The sequence below is a fragment of the Archocentrus centrarchus genome, unplaced genomic scaffold (assembly GCF_007364275.1).
Source record: "Archocentrus centrarchus isolate MPI-CPG fArcCen1 unplaced genomic scaffold, fArcCen1 scaffold_32_ctg1, whole genome shotgun sequence".
Classification (NCBI taxonomy): Eukaryota; Metazoa; Chordata; class Actinopteri; order Cichliformes; family Cichlidae; genus Archocentrus; species Archocentrus centrarchus.
Window position 1 is genome coordinate 2,346,035 of NW_022060260.1, and position 21,001 is coordinate 2,367,035.

At 42.6% G+C, this 21,001-nt stretch overlaps 1 protein-coding gene across 2 annotated transcripts in view; it reads left to right on the forward strand.

Moving 5' to 3' along the window:
* The first annotated feature begins 852 nt into the window (after window positions 1-852).
* Window positions 853-21,001, forward strand: part of efl1 (elongation factor like GTPase 1) — a 112,604-nt gene continuing 92,455 nt past the window's right edge. Inside the window, exons 1-11 of one of the 2 annotated variants that reach the window (XM_030724163.1) lie at window positions 853-1,294; window positions 1,798-1,865; window positions 1,945-2,029; window positions 3,094-3,227; window positions 7,943-8,080; window positions 8,198-8,409; window positions 9,340-9,463; window positions 15,453-15,532; window positions 16,656-16,792; window positions 16,892-17,014; window positions 18,384-18,483. In XM_030724163.1, coding sequence (XP_030580023.1) covers window positions 1,201-1,294; window positions 1,798-1,865; window positions 1,945-2,029; window positions 3,094-3,227; window positions 7,943-8,080; window positions 8,198-8,409; window positions 9,340-9,463; window positions 15,453-15,532; window positions 16,656-16,792; window positions 16,892-17,014; window positions 18,384-18,483 — 1,295 coding nt within the window. In that variant the 5' untranslated portion in view covers window positions 853-1,200. Of the gene's footprint in view, window positions 1,295-1,729; window positions 1,866-1,944; window positions 2,030-3,093; window positions 3,228-7,942; window positions 8,081-8,197; window positions 8,410-9,339; window positions 9,464-15,452; window positions 15,533-16,655; window positions 16,793-16,891; window positions 17,015-18,383; window positions 18,484-21,001 lie in introns of those variants that run through there. The other variant, XM_030724164.1, reaches the window with a different exon arrangement.

A 21,001-nucleotide genomic window follows, 5' to 3' on the forward strand; every position in this document is an offset into this window, starting at 1 on the left:
AAACAAGCCCCCCCCAACAAGAACAAAACATTTGCTGAGATATGAACTGTGTGTGTGGTTTTTGTGTAGGGTTTGTAGTTCACTTTGCATTATTGTATTTAAATTTAAAATAGTATTATCAATAGTAACTGTTTAAAAATTCAGTGAGATGTGAGTTTTAAAATTCCACCAATGATGAGTCAGGGATGTTTTTTGTTGAAAACATTTGGTGACATTGACCTTTGACCTTGAAAATTAACTCATATGTTCTTGGGCTCCTAAGGTTTCACCAAAATGTCACCAGTTGATCCTTATACCACCCTCAACAACTCCAGAAATTTTCATTGAAATCCATTCATAATTTTCCAGCTAAAAGACAGACAGACCTGTCGGTGGGCGGGGCAATAAGGAGCCCTCTGCTATCTAGTATCATTGTGACTCTGTATTATTGTGCTCTGTGTTCTGTATCATAATCAAATCAATCCAATAAATTAAAACAAAAAAAGGCACTCCAGTCATTTTGCCACTTAAAATAACCGTACACCCCAAAACTGACTGTAGCTCTCACCGTGTGTTGGAATGTTTTTTCTCCCTCAAAATGACCTGCTCTCATAATGAGGTTTCTGTCTGGGCCAAAAACAGTTACAGTTTAAATGCCAGCAATCACTGTTGGTAAACCCGGGTTGGCGCAGCAGTTTGAGCCATAGAAATATATGTATGTCTATGGTCTGAGCAGCAGTACCTGAACGCAGCAGCTCTGAAGCCGAGGGAAGGCTCAGAATGAAGCTCGGTTTTCCCATGTGCTCCTGAACGCACCTCCTACGTTTGCGAATGAGCGTGGTTAAAGTGCAGCATCAACTTCCGGGAAAACAACGTGAGCAGAGTGTCCGCATGTTAGAAAGAAGTGAGCCTTCCTCCGCTCAGTGTTGTGTTTACAGGCGGTTTTAGGCTCTCAGGTCGTCGCGGCGCTCCGGTGTGGACACTTCGGAGCGGAAGTGTGCTCCTCTTCCTCCTCCTCTGAGGACTTTGAGGTGGTTAGCCGCGGAGCTAGCAGCTCCTCTCCAGCCGGCTCTCTCTCCCAGCTGATCGGGTTCCTGTCAGCAAAGTCCGCGCTTTGAAGCAACTTCCCGCACAGTTCCAGCCGGTGACCGTGCTTTAGCACCGCGGCTAACATAAGCAGCAGGTGAAGGTGGGCTCAGTGCTGGGATTCGTTGCAGGTATATGATGGGACACACCAGCCTGGAGAAGATCGTCTCCCTGCAGAGAAACCCAGCAAACATCAGGAACCTGTGCATCCTGGCACATGTGGACCATGGTGGGTCAGACTTAGTTATCTCACTGTGGATGGAGAAACAAGACAAACTTGGTTTAAGATTTAGTTGAACTGCCTTTCGGCGGGAGTGTTGAGGAGGTACCGAGTGAATGAGTGGCTCTCTAAGCGTTACTGCCCATTTTAAAATGCTTTTTTCCTTTCAGTCAGCTGCTGAGTGGCACACCTGCACACACCTGTGTACTGTGATGCAGGATTTGGCATCATGTATTAAATGATTTACATCAGCAGCATTATGGTCACATAATATCTGCAGAACAGTCGCTACACTTTTTGCTGTTTAAAGAACAAGCTCACAGATTTGTGATGTGACAGTTCATTAATTATACTTCTAATCTTTATTAACACATGGCTGGGAAAATGAGTACAAAAATACTATGTACTAATGTTGAACCGAGTCTTTACAGGCGGTTATTCCTCTGTGTCTGAAGGTTTCTGTGAAACTGTGTGAGGGAGTCAAAGTTTTTGAAGTTTCTGCTTCTTTCCAGGTAAAACTACTCTGGCTGACTGCTTAGTAGCGAGTAACGGCATCATATCGAGTCGCCTGGTGGGGAAGGTTGGTGACTGTTTGCTGCGGACAGTTTTTCGGGCACGTTGTTGAAGCAGTTTCCTCACTCTTTGTTCTCACTTCACAGCTGAGGTATCTGGACAGCCGGGAGGATGAACAGATCAGAGGAATCACCATGAAGTCCAGCGCCATCTCCCTCCACTACTCCCACGGTAACGCTGCTTTGGTTACTGTCGCTGTCACTCAGCGGTGCTCCGTTTGTTTCAGGACTGATGGTGTTCAGACTGCCTCAGACAGCCGTATAGGTGGATGCGGAGTAACTGCGTGATGTAATCTTGTCAGATGCTGACAGATATTTTCAGTTTCTTACTGATGAAGTTGAATAAAATGTTCATAAGCATGTGTTTAATGTCAGGATGGTCAATTAACAGTAAGTCAGTGTAAAACAACTATTACTAATTATGACATGACATTCAGCACATTGATATAAAACAGCTTCCCACCAGCTTCTTATGGATGAGTGGATCTGGTTCAGGGTCGTGGGGGTGCTGGAGCCCAGCTTTGACAGGGGGAGGGCGTTGGTGTGTCATTCTGTCTGTAAACACTATGGCTGGAAAAGTTTTTGAATGAATTCTGATAACTGGGTAGGGGTGTAGAGTGGGGTCATGTTCAAGGTCATCTTCATGATTTATTGGTCCAAAATGAATAGAATAGAATGGAATGTCTTTGTCATGATACAGGATGTACAATGAGATTGGAGGGCCACTCCTGTTCAGTGCTATGCAAATGGACAAAATGCCTCATAACTTATTAGAATCATAGTTTCCAAGTGTGGCGTGTGTTGTCAACATATAGAAAGTACCATATAAAGATTTCAAATATCATCACATTTGACCTCTTTTACATTTCACATCTGTCTTTCTTTCAAGTTGACCCCCAAAATGTGTTACATCTTTAGAGTAGGGCTGCCCGAGTATGCTGATAATTTAAAAACTGCGCTGTAAAAGTAGCTGGGAATGCACGGGAGGAACCGATGGTGCTGAACAGGCCAACCGCGATCGTTGCAGACTGCATCGCCCTGACACGTAGCTACATTTCCCGCAAAGACTCAACAGGAGAAGTAATCCTTATCTGAATGTCACAGCGTGATCCTCCTTCATCTGGTTTGAATGGTGACATTAATGTTTGTTGATTGCTGCTAATTATTGTTCAAAGATTTCTTTCACGAGGATTTCAGGAAAAGCCTGAGCAGTGTTTGTGTGCCTCGTCTCCTCAGGCGATCGGGAGTACTTACTGAATCTGATCGACTCTCCGGGCCACGTCGACTTCTCCTCGGAGGTTTCCACAGCTGTCCGGCTGTGTGACGGAGCCATTGTGGTTGTCGATGCTGTGGAGGGAGTGTGTCCACAGGTAAATCTGTTTACGCACTCTGTGGGCGGTACACTTCGAGGAAGCGACGTTTCATTTACTGTAGATCCACACTGTTCTGTGGAGGTTTCTGTCATCAGCACATTGAAGTCAGTGATAGTTAAACTGAAACACTGACTGGTTAAAGTGCAGTGTAGTGTGTATTTAATGTCCTTCTGATAAACACATTCAATAATTCGAGGTCCACAGAGCAGAGTTGTTGCTGAGAGGCAGTATTATTTTAAGTAATAAATGCATGCAGAGTCCAGGAACTCAAACAGTAGTCGCAAAGCCACTTCCACTGGACTTCCACTTCACTTTAATGGACAGTTTTTCTTCATCTCTGGTGGTCCTGCCCTGAACATCCCCACACACTGGGCCTGTGCTTCTCACGAAAGGCAACAATATCAGGGAATTTAGGTCTACCATGTTCCTTTTCCTGAAATTCCCACACAGGAGCTCCATCATTCTCGGTTTGTGAGAAAGCTTCATGAACAAGGTTTTCATGTTGATGAAAAGTTAATCTCACAGCATCTCATTTTTTCCATTGCATTATAACTTTGCAATGCCTTAGATTCCAGCAACAAAGATTTTGCTTTCCCATAACCTCCATCTGGAGATGATTCCTGACGAGATCTCTGGGGAGGCCACATGGAAACTGATCAAGTATGATCTGCGCTACATTCAGTCTTAAGCTCAGCTGCATCCCGAAATGCTCTGTCTGTACATCAACACTAAACACCTGGTTTCTCTTTGTGGGACTTTAGAGAATGGATGCTGGCCCTTTCATCCTGACTCAGGTACCCACAGTCTGATCAGAGGCCCTTTCAGGTCCATCTGCAGTTTTAATTGGACCTCTAACAGAGTTGAGGGGACTGGATGTGTGAACTGAGCTGGTTTTCTTGTCTGCACTGGATGTGTTAGACTGCATGAGAACAGGCTGAAAGTGGATGCCTTCCTTTGGGTGAGCACCAGGGGTTTGTACTATTGAAAGGGTTTTATAGGCTTTGTCTAATGAAAGAAACTCACTCTCCAGAGATACTTCTGCTCGTCATCTCCTAATTAAGCACTCATTCCATCTTTAGCTTGATCATGATTGCTGCTCATTCTGCCTCTGCACGCATCTTCACGGGTTTTAGAGGTAGACTTGAGATTTGTGATAGGCTGTCCTTTGGAGCAACCTTCTTCCTCCTGAGATTATCGTAGGTGCTCCAGAGAGCCGCTCCAACACAGGAGAGAAAAGCATCCATTCCTGCCATTTTACATTTAAACTGTTCACTTTTGTCTTCCTTTCCTCCTTCAGCAGATCTTGATAAGCTCCATATGTTAATTTAAAGTCATCCAACAGTTGTGTATATTTAAGACAGTTTTCTTTTAACTTCTTGCACTTGTGATTGATCCTATAAGTTCAATTATGGTTTTCTGTCTATTTAATTGTGCAAGTTTTCCTTTTCTGATACCTTTTAATTTGAATGCTTGTTTTAATGTCTGTTTGAGAGTTGAAGCCTGACTTCCTCTTCTTCACTTGTTTTCATATTATCAGACATGTTTGCTTGCTGCTCACCCAGTCATCCATAAAAATCCAGTACCCTCTCTGCATGAAGGTCCCACAATTTTTTTTGGCCAGTTGCTTTTATAACCCACATGGGCTCATTTGCAGTTTTCAGAAGCATGGGATCTTCAGTCAGATCCAATTCAAGATAATTAGGGGTAAAGGTGCTTTAGTACTCAGGCCTCCCAAAAAGTGGGCGTCACCCGCTCAGCACAAGGGGGGGGGTTAATCTGAAAATGGGGCATAAAATTCTCTTTTCCTATAACCCAACATCATGTAATATCAGATTTGGAGATGGCGATTTCCCAAATATGTTGATCTTATCTGGAGCTACTTCTAAGGTCTTGATAACTACCTGTAGTGGCTGAGGAAACATCTGACTCTTATCATATAGAAGGATCCAAAGGCCCACAGAGTTGTTGCTCAGATGAAGCAGTATTTATTATGAATAATAGACACATGCAGTGTCCAGGAACTTAGATCAAACTAAAAATAAGGATTGTAATGAGTAACTTAGGATTGAATTAGACCAGTATCTGTAAAGGCCTGGACCAGAGGATGTAGGGTCAGATGTCTTCTTGCTCTAGCCACACCCTCCAGGCAGCATCACCTGCCTTTATCTCATCAATTCCAGCCATTAGACGGGGCATACTCAAAAGGCATGTTAGACAAATCATCTTATATTGTACACAATCAATACTGTTGACCATAACATTTTATTACAGAGATTAGAGCATACTATAGGTATTAAAGGTACTGCACTGCAGTGGTTTGAATCATATTTATCTAATAGACTCCAATTCATGTAAATGGGGAGTCTTCTTCACACATTAAGGTTAATTATGGAGTTCCACAGGGTTCTGTGCTAGGACCAGTTCTATTTACATTATACTAAGGGAAGTCTTAGGCAGTATTATTAGAAAGCATTGCATCAGTTTTCATTGTTATGCAGATGATACTCAGCTTTATCTATCAATGAAGCCAGATGACACATGAATTAATTAAACTGCAGGAATGTCTTAAAGACATTAAGGCCTGGATGACCTCTGATTTCCTGCTTCTAAATTCAGATCAAACTGAAGTTCTTGTACTCGGCCCCACAAATCTTAGAAACATGGTGTCTAACCAGATACTTACTCTGGATGGCATTACTTTGGCCTCCAGTAACACTGAGAAATCTTGGAGTCATTTTTGACCAGGATATGTCCTTCAATGCACATATTAAACAAATATGTAGGACCGCTTTTTTGCATTTGTGCAATATTTCTAAAATTAGAAACATCCTTTCTCAGAGTGATGCTGAAAAGCTCATTCATGCATTTATTACTTCTAGGCTGGACTATTGTAATTCATTATTATCAGGCTGTCCTAAAAGCTCCCTGAAAAGCCTTCAGCTGATCCAAAATGCTGCAGCTAGAGTACTGACAGGGACTAGAAAGAGAGAGCAGATTTCTCCCATATTGGCTTCTCTTCATTGGCTCCCTGTTAAATCTAGAATAGAATTGGTTCTGCTGGAGGTTTCTTCCTGTTAAAAAGGAGTTTTTCCTTCCAACTGTCACCAAGTGCTGCTCATAGGGGTCATTTTGATTGTTGGCTTCTCTAATTATTGTACGGTCTTTACCTTACAATATAATGTGCCTTAATATGCGTGCACTTTTTGCTTACGTTTTTAGTGACCTGGGGTTAATCTGTACCCCATGGATTTAATCAAAGAAAGCATAGATATAACCATAAAATGAACTTTATTTCAACCAATAAATGAACACTGCATGCATCTAACCACCAAACAAACACTGAATGCACTTAAACTGAATTGGAAAATTCTGCAAAACATTTATCATTAGCAACCTCATTCTGGATGAACATACCTAAAATGAAGTTACACAATACCAGGTAGCTGATAAGACTTGGGAGCAAAAATATCCAGATATATGTATAGAAAGACTAGCTAATTTCATCTAAATTTGTCTGATATGAAACCTTTTCAAAATATTTTTTATTACGACAAATCACTTTTCTGTGTTCACTGTACAATAACCTCCTCAAGTCCAAGGTCAATGTTCTGTATTTCTAGCCATGCCAGATGTGCTGACACGTTTTGTATGTCTTACCCCTACTTATTCTCCCAGATCTTTTACAGTTGCAGCTGGATGTATATAGGATTTGATTCAAGTATTCTAGTACTATGTATGTATATCTATATATCATATATATCTCTATATCTATCTATCTATAATATATATCCTACCTATATAGAGATACCACAAGGTAGCAGTGCTGCATCAAAAAGAGACCTTTTGGCAATGATGGAAACCCTGGGGTACAGAATTACCCCAGGTCCATAAAACTAATTTTCGCAATTGAAATGAAAAAGTTAATAAGTGGCTATTGATTGATGAGGGCAATGCATAAAAAAAGGACCAGTAAGGACCAAGGAATAAACTCCTAAAAAGGATTGCTCGATAACATTTACTCCAATAATATTTTTAAAAATTGGGACTTGGGGTACAGAATTACCCCAGGAACGCATAATAGGGTTAAGGCACTATATAAATAAAATTGAATTGAAGCATCTTTGGTTCCTACATGCACACTGATTTAGCTGAAAGTTTATAGAAACTTCACAGGAACAATGTGAGAACTGGAGCCTGACTCAGCATTAACAGTAGTGCTAAAGATCACCAACACTGCAATAAATCTGAATAAAGGCTCCTCTGATGGCTGAACCATCTTCATCTAAGCGCTTTGAGTGCTCATATCTGAGTAGAAAAGTGCTATATAAGAACTAGTCCATTTACCATTTACCATCTACTGCTGGTTAGCTTGGCACAGGATTCCCAACATTCCTCAACAGGGGCAGAGAAATGTCTTTACTAGTCCTATGACACTGTCCACAGCAGCAGGCTGCTCCACCAGTACAGACTTCCCTCTGCTGGTACCTACTGTGTAACGCAGTACATCACCTCCATAACGGTATCTGTTAAAAATGATGCCATCTGGATTTCTTAAACTGTGACAAACTGATTCTGCCCTAATCTAATGACAGATCTGAATCATGATCAAACTGATCCTTTAACAGCACCCATAAAGCCATTTTAAAGCTGGGAGTTTTTTGGTGTGTGGATTAAAATACATGTTCATGATTTGTGCGTGTGTTGTGTTGTAGACTCAGGTTGTGCTGCGTCAGGCGTGGCTGGAGAACATCAGGCCAGTTCTGGTCATTAATAAGATCGATCGACTGATTATGGAGCTGAAGCTCACGGCTCAGGAAGCATACACCCACCTGCAGAAGATCCTGGAACAGGTGAGGTCCCGGCTCTCATCTCATAGGCCACAACCAGAGTATTTTACTCTAACTCAGCAGCAACATCTGGAGCCTTGAATCCCGGTTTTTGCAGACCACCGTTACTTGTCCTTGCAGGTGAACGCTGTGACAGGAACTTTGTTCACATCTAAAGTGCTGGAGGAGCGAGCAGAGAAGGAGAAGGAGGAGAAAAAGGGCGAGAAGTTGAGTGGAGATCAGGTTTATGACTGGAGCGCTGGGCTCGAGGAAGTCGATGACTCTCACCTCTACTTTTCCCCTGACCAAGGAAATGTGGTGTTTACCAGCGCCATCGATGGCTGGGGCTTCAGGTGAGCCGCTTCCTTCATAAGGTGCATCGGTGATGCAGAGACTGAGAATTCTGTGTAAATGATGCAACACAACCAGCAGCCGTCTGCGTGATAGCGAGTCCTCTTAAAAGTGTTAGACGAACATTCAGAGAACAGTGCACACAGGATGAGCCTCCACGTCTCCAGATACAAAAAGCAGATTTGAGAATACTGGATAAATGATAGAGGGAGGAGCGGAGCTGGAAAAGGAACAAACCTTTACATTTCCACGCTCCACTCCCAGATTTTAGCACAGGCCTCAGTGCTGTTAGCACGGCCCTGGAACTGGAGAGACGGGTGGAAAGTTCAGATACCTGCATAAATGAAGCATTTTGGGAGTTTGAATAGTGATCCTTTAATGCAGATGTGTCCACTTATTTACTGTCAGTAAAACACAGCAGAGCATTCATTAAAGTCATTAAACCAAAGGTGCATGCTTTGAAAGAACCAAACATGTAAAGGAAAAACGTAATGACTGAGTTGTGTAGAGCTCAGTGGGCTTCAAATCAGGTTGGTGCTTCTGTTTTATTGAAGCTGTGAACATGTTTGCACCCACAGGGTGCAAACATGTTCATGAAGGGAGGGGGGGGGGGATCCAGCAGATGGCGCTGTTAGATTTAAAACATGTCACCTTCAGCAGGAATCCAGAAATCTCCAGCTGGCTTTTTAACCAATACCACACCTTTATTCAATCAAGGCCTTTCAAAGTAAAATACTGACCTGTAATCAAATCAGTGACTTCATGACTATTTTAAACTGAAATTCAGTCATGTTCACACATTTCCTGTAAGTGTCAAGCTCCACGCAGCTGCTGATCAGCCCGGTTTCAAAGTTTATGGCACTGTTTGCTTTAAAAGCCAAAAGGAAAAACTTGTAGATGTTTATGGAAGACCGTTTGATTCTGTGTTTTAGCATCCAGCAGTTTGCTCACATCTACAGTCAGAGGATGGGCATCAAGGAGGAGGTGCTACTGAAGACGCTGTGGGGAGACTTCTACCTCAATGCAAAAGCCAAGAAGATCATGAAAGGAGCTCAGGTAACAGCTCTGAGGTGGTGTTAGCATTTCTGGTGCTTCCTTGTACGACAGGTTTCCACAGAGATTCTTGGAGCCCCCCCCCCCCCCCCCCCCAGAATTCCCCCTTAAAGTTTGGACCAACTCCCAACAGTTATTCATAAAGCATCTCAGCCTCCCAAAGGGGACATGTTTTTACAAGTGGGGAGGTGGACTTCAAACAGGAAGTGTCACAGCGTGAGTGCACAGGAATCACACTCTGCCAGTTTCCCTACACGTGAGCAAATTGAGTTCTATTCATAGAATAATTTTTTCTATTTTTATTTGGCCCTTTTACAGCTTTGATAGATTTAGACAGTAAAGTGGGAGGAGAGAAGGGGAAGACATGCGGTAAACAGCGACAGGTCGGGACTCAAACCTGTGCTGCCCACACCGCCACGTGGCTTATATGGTCACCTGCTCAAATTTTGAGCCACCTTGTTGCCCAATATAGAATCATATTTAAAAGCCGCAGTATCCAGTCATCACAAAAATGCGCGTTTTTAAAGAGCCAATAAAAAAAAATAAAGTTGATATTTAATGTGCAGTCAGTTATGCATGCAAGAAAACATTCCACCTTAAACATTGCTGGTAGCTGCTGGTCTTGAATTCATTGTCTCTACATGTGCTGTAAGGCAGTTCTGATAGCACTGCCTTACAGCGCACACACACACACACACACACACGTTCTTAAAGACTTTGGGGCCAAATGGTGACGAGCTGCACATCAGCTCAGAAGATTTAATGTCACTGCACGATAAAAAACAAAAAAATAAATCACATAAGTTTGAAGGCTGCTGTACCTATAAGCAGCCTCATGGTGGGCCATTAAAGGGGCACATTTGTTAAAGTTGTGTCTTTGTGCGTTCTGGCTCCAGTCTCAAACCAATTCAGTTTTACTTATATTGCACCAAACAGTTGTCTGGAGGTGCTTTTCACTGTACACCAGTGACCCTACAATACCACAGAAAACCCAGCAAACCCCTTTGAATAAACTAAAAATCAAGTCATCCAGACATGATTTTACTGGATAGCCAATCTAGTGATTGGGGGGGGTGGGGGCTGTACCAGGTTCACCTGTCAGTTTAATTACTTGTGCACACCTGAAAGTGAGCATAATCAGTCTGAAGACCTCTGAAGGTGGTGCTCATCCTTCAAATTTTCAATCTTTGACTTCTGCCTTTTTAAAGATTCAAAGTTACTGCACGTTTGCAGGAAGCTGTTAAAATATTGCATGATTTAGTTAAATCACGAGCTGTTAACAGTAAGAATAATTTAAAGTTAGGGGAGTTCACTCAAACTCAGCTGACTTATTCCTGTGACAAGCTGTGGGAAAGTTTATGCTCAGCTTAATGCAGAATATCAGATCTTTACCAGTAAACAGTTTCTGTCACATGGTCAAACTGCTCAAACACACCAGGATCAGTTTGATTGAATATTGGTAATTTGTGATTTCAAACCTAGGCTGAAGCTCCCTCAGCTTCAATCTTTAAATATGCCCTCATACTGCACCAACCCCATAACCCAATTTATCATTTTCCAACTATTAAAGCTTGAACACCTTACTCCTTTTCCACCTCTAAATTCCTACAGCTCCACATAAAATGCTTAAATATATATATTTTTTAAATATCTGTCCATACTGAGCCATTATGAGAAACGTCAGGCCAATTAAACATACAGCAACATTCAAAGGGAGTTTAGGAAGACCCAGAGGAGAGTCCTCCTAACTTCACCTAACAACCCGGTTTCTTCAGAAAGTCACGAGCTAAGCCAGCAAGCTGAAGAAAACAAGCAGAGAGGCTCCCACACTTACCCATCGTAGGTGGTTTTCAGATAGAGGAGCCACTCTGAGCACATCTGCACAGATGACACCAAGTGATTAGACCAGTAACCAATGATGTCTCTCATAGAGGCAGTCTGAGTACTCACCAAGGTGAACACTTAAGAGTCCAAAACAAACAGTCATTAAGTGGTGCATTAAAAACATTTAACTGGCAAATATGGAGTTTAATTTGAGGCCAAAAACTACTTCACAGATCAGACACAGGGGATACCAACATTAGAGGCCAGCACATGATGTTTGAGGTGATGATGGGTCAGAGAGAGCAAGTCAGGCTGAGGAGGCAGCCTAAATAACCAAGGCCCAACCTGCCCAGGTGAACAGCATCAGGTTGAATGGCTCCGCCCACCTTACCTGCAGCCTGCCTGCAGTGAAAAAGAACAGAGGAGGACCCACATTTGGTTCTAATGGTCTAATGAACTTTGGTGGGATTTTTTTTTAGCGTCACCATCAGGTCAACATTTCAGTCACATGCACAACTGAAGACATAATAAAAATGATAAACAGTATTTATATTTAAAAACAGAGTGCTTCAGAAGAACACTCAGAGGGATGAAACAAACGTGGCCGATGCAGTGAAACTAAAAATTTAATGTGAAATGCAAAATGACAAATCAAGAGAAATATCAGCGAAAGCCACGACTGGGGAATGATGCTGAGTCTTTAAAGACTCAAAGGTCAGATCACATGTGTTTGAGACTCAGCTCCTCAGGCCTGCTGGCAAACATCACCTCCAGATTCCAGCCTGGACGTCACCAAGGACCCACCTGAGGCTGCAGTGTGACTCACGGTGGGTCAACATGAAACTGCTGACCAGCTCAGTCTTTCCTTATGGTCAGCATGCAGATGTGTTAAAGTAATGATGGACCTGTGCTGCGTTCATGTTCTGTCTGCAGCTGCCCTGCTGCAGCATCTATATGATCGTTGTTATCAGAGACAGTAATGGAGTAATAAGTGTCATGAAGCTTCTTATTAAGCCATTACACATAAAACGTAGACAAGCACAGCTTTGAAGTGCACAGGATAACCTGCTGCTGCTCTGCGTCCTTATTGTGCAGTTCATCTCTTTAATTAGCCATTAAAAGGACATTATTATAGAAGTCCATTTTGGCCATTTGTCAATCAATTTAGAATAATAGAAGACAAGAATCTGTATTTTTATGGGAATTGATTTCTCCCTTCAGGCTCCCCAGGCTCATTCTGGGTGTCACTTTTTTTCAGTTGCAGCTGCAGACTGCATGTCCTGTTAGCGACACTACAAGCTGATGTCTTCACATCAGGCTCACAAACCTGCCATGAAGACGAATCTAAACCCAGACCTTTGTTGAGACCTGTTAGGCTGAAGCTGTGTGGCAAAAGCTCATCATTTTAATGCTGGTGACGAATGACGTGATCGTGACATGTAAGAACCCTGTACGACTGCTGCTGCTGCTGCAGTTCCAGTAGTGACCAGCAGAGGCGCCAGCAGTGAGTTAGTCCCCATAGAATGCCATGTTAAAACTTTACAGCAGAAATAAACATGTTTCCAGGTGGATGGTGACACAGGCGGCTGTAGCTGCTAGCTGTCTGCTAGGCTTCACCTCAGCTAACTGGAGTCCCTGAACTGGACCTCTGGACCTGTTTGTGCTGTTGGAGCCTTTTTAATGCAGTTATCTGACCAATAATATGGTCAAGAAGGTGGAGCTCCAGTGAAATTCAGGGAGTTAATTTAACTGTTACTGAGCGCTGATTAGTAGGTATCTGTGTGTGTGTGTGTGTGTGTGTGTGTGTGTGTGTGTGTGAGATACACCTGTACAGTCTGTGGATTCAGGTCTTCTCATTCATCCTCATATGGTCACTTCTGGCTTTAGAAGAAAAAAAAGAGAGAACACAATGGGTGACAGCATGATGGCTTTGTCCATCTTTTATATACAGTGTGCATTAATGACCAGCTGTAGCTGTTCTCCAGCTGTTCACTGATTGGCTGAAGCCCTGACTGACCGGTGACTCGCTGTGTTTATCAGATTGGACTCGTACCGTCCACTTTTACCAGCAGACATTGAGCTGTTGCTCATCTCTTCCTAAATGATGAATGTTTTGGTGCGGGTCTGTCTGGTGCTGTAGCTGTCAGGGGTGAGTGGAGGAGGCATCAGTGCCTGCAAAGCAGAGCGATGGAAGGGCCGACCTCTTATTCACGCTCCCTCATCATTCATGATGTGGAGCCGTGAATGAAATGAAGAGGCTTTTTTAGCAGCACACTCACAGGATGGGAATGAGCTGTGTGGGTTGACCTTCTGAATCATAGCTGTATGCAGTAGATGTGGGTTTGCACAAAAATGTCCTCTGTCTCTTTCTTTACCTTTTAGCACTTTTAGTATTTGGTTATTTGCCAACTGTTCTCAGTTGGGAGAACACACGTCCTCTTTTGGGTGTTTTTCCCCTCTTTTTATGAATCATCATGCTTTAGCATTGTGTCTGTTTACAGCTGATGTAGGCTTTCCTGTGCTCACCTGTTGTCCTGATATGTTCCACCTTTTTTCACGATGCATGTGTGCTTGTTGCTGTTGTGGTCTTTGTAAAAGCTGGATTTGAGATGAAAAGTGAGGGCAGAGCTTCAGCTGTGGCTTCTGGGCAGTGTTCTGATGTTAGCTACAGTCATATTGTTAATCAGAGAATTATAGAACAACAAAAGCACAAACATATTAACTGAATAATGACATAAAAGGTAAAGTTGTGTTAATTAAAATCAATGAATATATTTCTGAAGGTAAAATCCAGCAAACAGAGGGAGGGGTACTGCAGAGTCATGTAGTCGTGTGTAAGCTATTCTGTCAGAGAGGACCTGTTATACTGATTTCAGCTAAAAAGTCAAACCAGTTCTCCTCAAACCTGCATTCTTTCTAGTGTCCAGCAGGGGGCGGAAAAAGAAGTCTGTTTGTATAGAAGTCCATGAGAAAATGATGCCACTGCTCACCTGCTCTCTGAGCTCAGTAAACACTTTCCAGATGATTTGCTAGTTCTAAGTCTTATTGAATAAAACATGATGCTCGTTTTGGAAATGATGGTTACAGGAGAATACAAATGGCAATAAATCAGGCTGCGGTCTAAGGCGGGGCTACCGGGCCCGGCGCGTCTGGTTTCAAAACGCTCAGCTCGGGGCTTCAGTAACCTGTTGGCTGAAACGTCTCACATGTCCTATTTTCTACAATCAAGCTGGAGGTTCTGGGCAGTACGGTGGCGTGGTGGTTAGAACTACTGTGTCACGGTTATAATGACATCTAGAAGGTCCTGGGTTCGATTCCACCTTGGCCCGGGCCTCTCTGTGTTACATGTTCTCCCCGTGTCTGTGTGGGTTTCCTCCCACAGTCCAAAGACATGCAGTTACTGGGGTTAGGTTAATTGGTCACTCTAAATTGCCCATAGGTGTGAATGGTTGTCTGTGTTGGGTGGGTGGATGCTGGAGGTTCTTTCTGGTCACAGCTCCAAAAAAGTCTGTGTAACCAGCTGCGTAAAGTTATTATTTCATCCAACATGGAAGTAAGGAAAATACTTAAAACTGCAATTAAAAAATGAGTCACGTGTGTAATTAAGATCCATTTTATAAGGAAGGTTTCAGAGTTGATGTCGTGTGGACATCAGGCCAGTTATATGTCCAGGAGAGCAGCAAGAAAGTCACAAAGAGACGAAGAGCGAAGCAGAGAAGTAAAAACAGAGAAAGCTCCAAAATAAAACAGGAAGTAAACACACAGAGAATCAACTCTCAACTTTATCAACTTTAAAACAGAATCAAAGATATTTACTGAGACTCGGACAGTCGGGGTACCTAAAATGCCTAAAATATGAATGTTATCACATTGTTTTGTGTGATAATAAACTGAGAAATCCATAATAGAGAAATTATAAATGTCTAGTCCAGCAAAACCTTTTAGCTTCTTTATTATAGTGATACAAAAGGCAGACAGACATGTTGGTTATAAATATTGTAGGTATATTTTTACTGTTCTCTGTGCAGCTTTCCAGTATTACTTTGGTGTAAAGAGCTTCTGTAATACGTGCACGCTGCTCGTGCTTTGCTTTGTTTGTCATCAGCAAAATGTGCAGAAAACAGAAACAAAATGTGCGTTCATCTGTTTTTCTCTGTTTTTCCTGCAGGCCAAAGGGAAGAAGCCGCTGTTTGTGCAGCTTGTGCTCGATAACATTTGGAGCTTATATGATGCAGTTGTCATTAAGAGGTTGGTTAATGTTTATTAATTCAATAAAATGTTGTTTGCATGTGTGAAGATGTAAAAAGGAGCTCGTGTTTCATTTGATGGTGTGCAGAGTGGAAACTTCCCTGCATGCAGTTTGTTCGTAGTTCGGTTTTTATTTACAGCCACTGCACTTCAGCCCAAATTATAAAAGGTGAAAGCACGGTGCCCAGTTAATAGATGATAATGCTGATTATATTAGATTCAACTCATTGTCATTGTGCGCACAAGGCGCGCAATGAAATCCAGATCACTCATCCAGAGACGAGCATCTGCGGTCATGCAGCCACCGTTAGGCAATGTGGTTTAAGTGTCTTGCCCAAGGATAACGCAGTGCAGGGACAGGGGCTCGAACCTGCAACCTTCCGGCTGCAAGGCAAGCGCCTACAGACATGGATATGAGATCATGGATAGAGGCTGGATTATATGAAATACCTTTGATGTCATGAATTTAAAATAACACAAAAGGACCAATAGGCATGCACAGATAAAGGAAAGCTCCACTCTTTTTGAACCGTGGGCCTATTTAGACATTATTTTTCTGCTCTAAATCAGTTTAGAGCAGATTCAGTAAATTCATGGTTTTCATATCCGACTGAAACTGCAGTCGTAACATTAACTCGCTGCTGGTTGTGGCTGTATTGATCCGTATTGTGCTGCTTTGGTTGTTTTAGGTTCTCATTTTCACTCTATTACATGTTCATTTCAAGCGGTTACATAAATTAATGCCCATCAAGGGCGTGCTGGTGGACACTGGCCTGGTGTAGCCAGTGTACAGTAAATACGTGCAGTCTGTCTGGCTCTTCTGTACCTTCTTTGTGAAAAATTCCGAAAACAATAAATGTGCTGACTGAAGTAATGGAGACCAAAACTGAGGCAGCTTATTGGCTGCAACGTTCCATAAACTTTTATCGTTTTTTTTTTTATCCTGGAGCGTTTTTGTGTCTGAGTGGCACAAACATCCCCAGCTGACTCTTGCATCTTCAGTTTTCTTTTACTTCTCATGATATTTCCACACAGTCGTAATGTTCTAAGAACAGATAAGAACAAACTGTTACCCCGTGGTCCTAATCTTAATGAGCTGTTTTTTTGTTTTTTAAATATCTAGAGACAAAGAGAAGGTGGAGAAGGTGGTGACGTCGCTCGGGGTAAAGGTGATGGCCAGGGATTCCCGTCACTCGGACCCCAAAGTCCTCCTGTCTGCCATCTGCAGCCAGTGGTTACCTGTTTCCCAGGCTGTCCTTTGTATCCTTTGTCCTGCGTGATGAGCTAACAGTTCCTGCAGCAGAAGTTAGTGTGGTCCTCAGCAGGTCACTGTTGACTTGTCTTTAACACACGCTGCAGTGATGGTGTGTGAGAAGCTTCCCAGTCCCTTAGACATGCCAGCAGACCGGGTGGAGAAACTGATGAGCGTTGGAGCGCGCCGCTTTGACTCGCTGCCTGAACAGACGCAACAGCTGAAAACAGGTACACACACACACACACACACACACACACAAGCCATGTCAAGCTCTTATCTGAGCTTTTTTCAGTTACTGTACCCTCACTATGGAACGAGCTGCCCGAGGAGTCGATGTCTTCTTTCTAATCTCATGTTTTTACACTTTGATTTCCTTTTTAAGTCATTTTGCATTTTTGTTTGACTTTAACTTAATTTTGCTTTAACTTTGTCCTGATTTTATTCGGCCTTACTGTTGTTATAGTACAGGAAGCGTTGACTCAGATATGCACAGATATGAAAAACACTGCAGATCCTGCATCGGCACATCCGATTTATCGTAACTGAGTTCACTTAAGGAAGCGTTATGGTCCGCTTTTTAAACACAGACACTTCAGACTAACTTGACGTTTAGCAGAGCCTCGGCTCCAGTTTTTTTAAGCGGTCATACTGTCTGAGTTCACTTCAGCCTCTAACCTCCGTTTTCAGGATGGATCTTAACTTTTGAAGGCAGGATTCAAATAGAACCAAATAGAACCAGTGTTTGATTATTAGGTTATTTCAGGTACAAAGTGAAAGTTAAAAGGGTGGGTGGGTGGGGGGGTAAACAGGGAATAAAATGACCTTGAATACACTACCTACATGAACCCACATGTGACACACAGGGTTACTGGGACGGACTGTTGAAATGAAAATCTTCTCGGAGCTGATTCTCACTTTGTTCTTTCAGACTTTTATTTTGATAAGTTGAGAAATGTTCACTGGATTTTATTTTGCATGCTGAAAACTGAACTTAAAGCCAACAGCAGTCACAGGTTCACAGGGATCTGTTCTGTTTGATCTGCACAGCGCCGCCCTCTGGATGTATTCAGCTTTAATAAAGTTATTTTCCATCTATTTTCTTTTGGCACATCCTATTTATGATTATCTTCTTACAGGTTTTAGGCAAAGATGTATTTAGAGTAATGTCAGATTTATTATGCACCTTGTTTGTTAATAACCATCATTAAATACGTTAAACTCACTAATTAGCTTATTGTTTAACCCACAGATAACAGCTGTTTGCAGTGACCTTTAAAATCCTTCATTTGCTGTCATTAATTGTGTGGTGGATCAGTCGGCTGATGAGCATAATGTCTTTAGTGTCTCGTAGTAATCATCAGTCATCATCACAATAGTCATCAGGGTGAAAAAGGGCTTTGTTTTATCAGCGTTTCATTTTAAACGTGTTGTGCGTCGTCTCTAATGAATACCGTGTTTGGATGAAGTATTTCAGTGTCATGTTGTTGACTTGGAAGCAGCTCACAGAGTTTGGGCAGTTTTAAAGACTGTATCTGGCTCCTGTGGAGGGATTTCAGATGTGTCTTTCTGTTTTTCCTCCACTTGGGTGTTTTCCAGCATTCCTGCAGTGTTCGAGTGAGGAAAACGCTCCGGTCATCGTCTTTGTGTCCAAGATGTTTGCCGTGGACACCAAGGCCCTTCCTCAGCACAGACAGAGGTAGTATGCTTACTTATTTACTCACAGTAATTTGTTGCACTACTCATGGTTTTACTTTAGCCTTACTCAACCTCAGCCTCGCCTGTGTAATTGCCAGTGAACAATATGACATGAAACTTCATTTGGCCTCTTTCATCAGGAATATTGCATTCCCAATCCAGTTTATCCACCACACCTATTGCCAAACCCTAATGCTACAGTCACACTAGGGAACACAGTGGTTGGAGACCGCAGCACGACCAAAATTACTGTAGCCATGTGCAATGTACTTGCAGTCTCATTGCCTTTGAAATGGTTGCTTCAAAGACGGGAACCCGGTCTGCAACCACTCAGTCAGCTGCTATCTTCAAAACAACTTTGGTGCATCAAGAAGCTTTTTTTCTGCTGTGCTCTTATTTACAAGGCATGACTCTGCATATTTGATTTGGCAGATTTTTATATCACATACCCCCCCGATGCAACCCCAAAGGGATTTGTGTCACCTTCTGGTTTCAAACTAGGGACCTTTTGTGTGTTAGGTGAATGTGTAAACCGCTGGGGGAGGCTGTGGCTCAGGAGGTAGAGCAGGTCGTCTACTAATTGATACCTACAGCGGTTTGATCCCTGGCTGCTCCAGTCTGCATTACAAAGGATCCTTGGGTGAGATACTGAACCCTGAGTTGCTCTCTGATGCACTGATCAGAGTGTGAATGTTAAATAAAAAGCACTTAGGCGCATGAATGTGTTTGGGTGAATGAGGCATGCTGTATGGAGTGCTTGTGTAGAGAAGAACAGTCCATTTATCACTACACTTTGGTACACAGTGGCAGTTTGCAGTTGAATGGGGTCAAGTTGGCAATTATGTGCAATCTGTTTGTGATAAGATGCAAATAAACTGGTGAAATCACAGATCTGTTGCTGCCTGAAATTCACACTAGCTCCTTGCATCCAGAGCCTCATCGATCTGAAACAAAAATTCAGAAATTCCTCCACAAATGGTGACGTAGTTACTGCAGGATGACATACGCACTCAGCAAACTTACTTTATATACTCATATAACCAGACTGCAGCCAGCTGACTCAAGTCCCAAATTGAAAAGAGACAAGTTGTGGTCATCAGAGCAGACTGACTCAGATTGACTGCAAAGTCTTGGCAATCTGTCTGAGAGCGATTTCAGTCAGTCCGAGTTGGATGGTGGTTATTTGGAGGCAAGTTGCCGCCCATCACCTGTACAACTGCCGTGTGGTTGAAAGTGGTCGCCCAAAGGTTGAGGTTGTTGCACACTTAACCCCTGGACAGCCAGTGTGTCACCACAGCTACTCGCAGTCACTCACCAAATCCAAAAAAATTCATTGCAGTCACTAGGCAACCACTGATTTTTGCCTAGTCCCAATGAGGTTGCCATTGCAGTTTTACTGTAGAGTTATTGAGCCATAAGTTAAGCCCAATACTAAATTTAACCCTCAAACCAAGTCTTAACTGCCAGAAAGGCCTGTCAGAAGTTGTGGTGTAAAACTCAAAGTAGGTCTCACAAACACAGCAGGACGTGTTTCTGTTTTGACCTCTCAAAATAGATCCAATCTAATGGATTACACAGCAGTGGGGAATAAGTTTTATTACAGTAGAAGTCTTTCTGAAAGTGCTGTAACTAAGTTTAAGGATCTAATTCCTTCATTGTTATGCTCTTCAGTGCCAACACAGTACAGAGCAGCTACCTAAACTCTGCTCCCAGTGAGGTCGATTATCTCGTCAATAGTTTTACATCCTCACTGCGTACGACTTTGGATACTGTGGCTCCTCTGAAAAGGAAAGCTTCAAATCAGAAGTGCCTGACTCCGTGGTATAATTCACAAATGCACAGCTTAAAGCAGATAACCCGAAAGCTGGAGAGGGAATGGCGTCTCACTAAATTAATAAGATACCAAAAATAAGAACAACCCCAGGTTTGTTTTCAGCACTGTAGCCAGGCTGACAAAGAGTCAGAGCTCTGTAGAGCCGAGTATTACTTTCACTTTAACTAGTAGTGACTTCATGGATTTCTTTACAAATAAAATTTTAGACATTAGAGAAAAAATTATTCGTAACCATCTCAAAGATTATTCTTCATGTTCAGCTGCTTTCAGCACTGCTGGTATTTGTTTAGACTCTTTGGCTCCAGTTGATCTTTCAGAGTTAACTTCAATAGTTACTTCCTCCAAACCAGCAACATGTTTGTTAGATCCCATTCCTACTAGACTGTTCAAAGAAGTCTTTCCATGCAATGCAAAGGCTTACAATGTGACTGAGGAGCATTCTTATGTGAGTGATGTTAGAGAATAGCTGGAGAAGGGTGCGTTGGCAGGGAGGCTGAGCTCGGTGTGGGGCTGGGTCTTGATGGTGGAAAGTGGGCAGTCAGACGGGTCACATAAAAACACTGAAATCCACATAGTTTTCCCAGGCTTGAATGGTTGCTTAATGAAAATCCAGCAGCAACTTCTGTGCTTCAGACTGAATGGCAGGTGAGTATCTTGATGTGGCTGACAGTAAATCCAGGCAAAC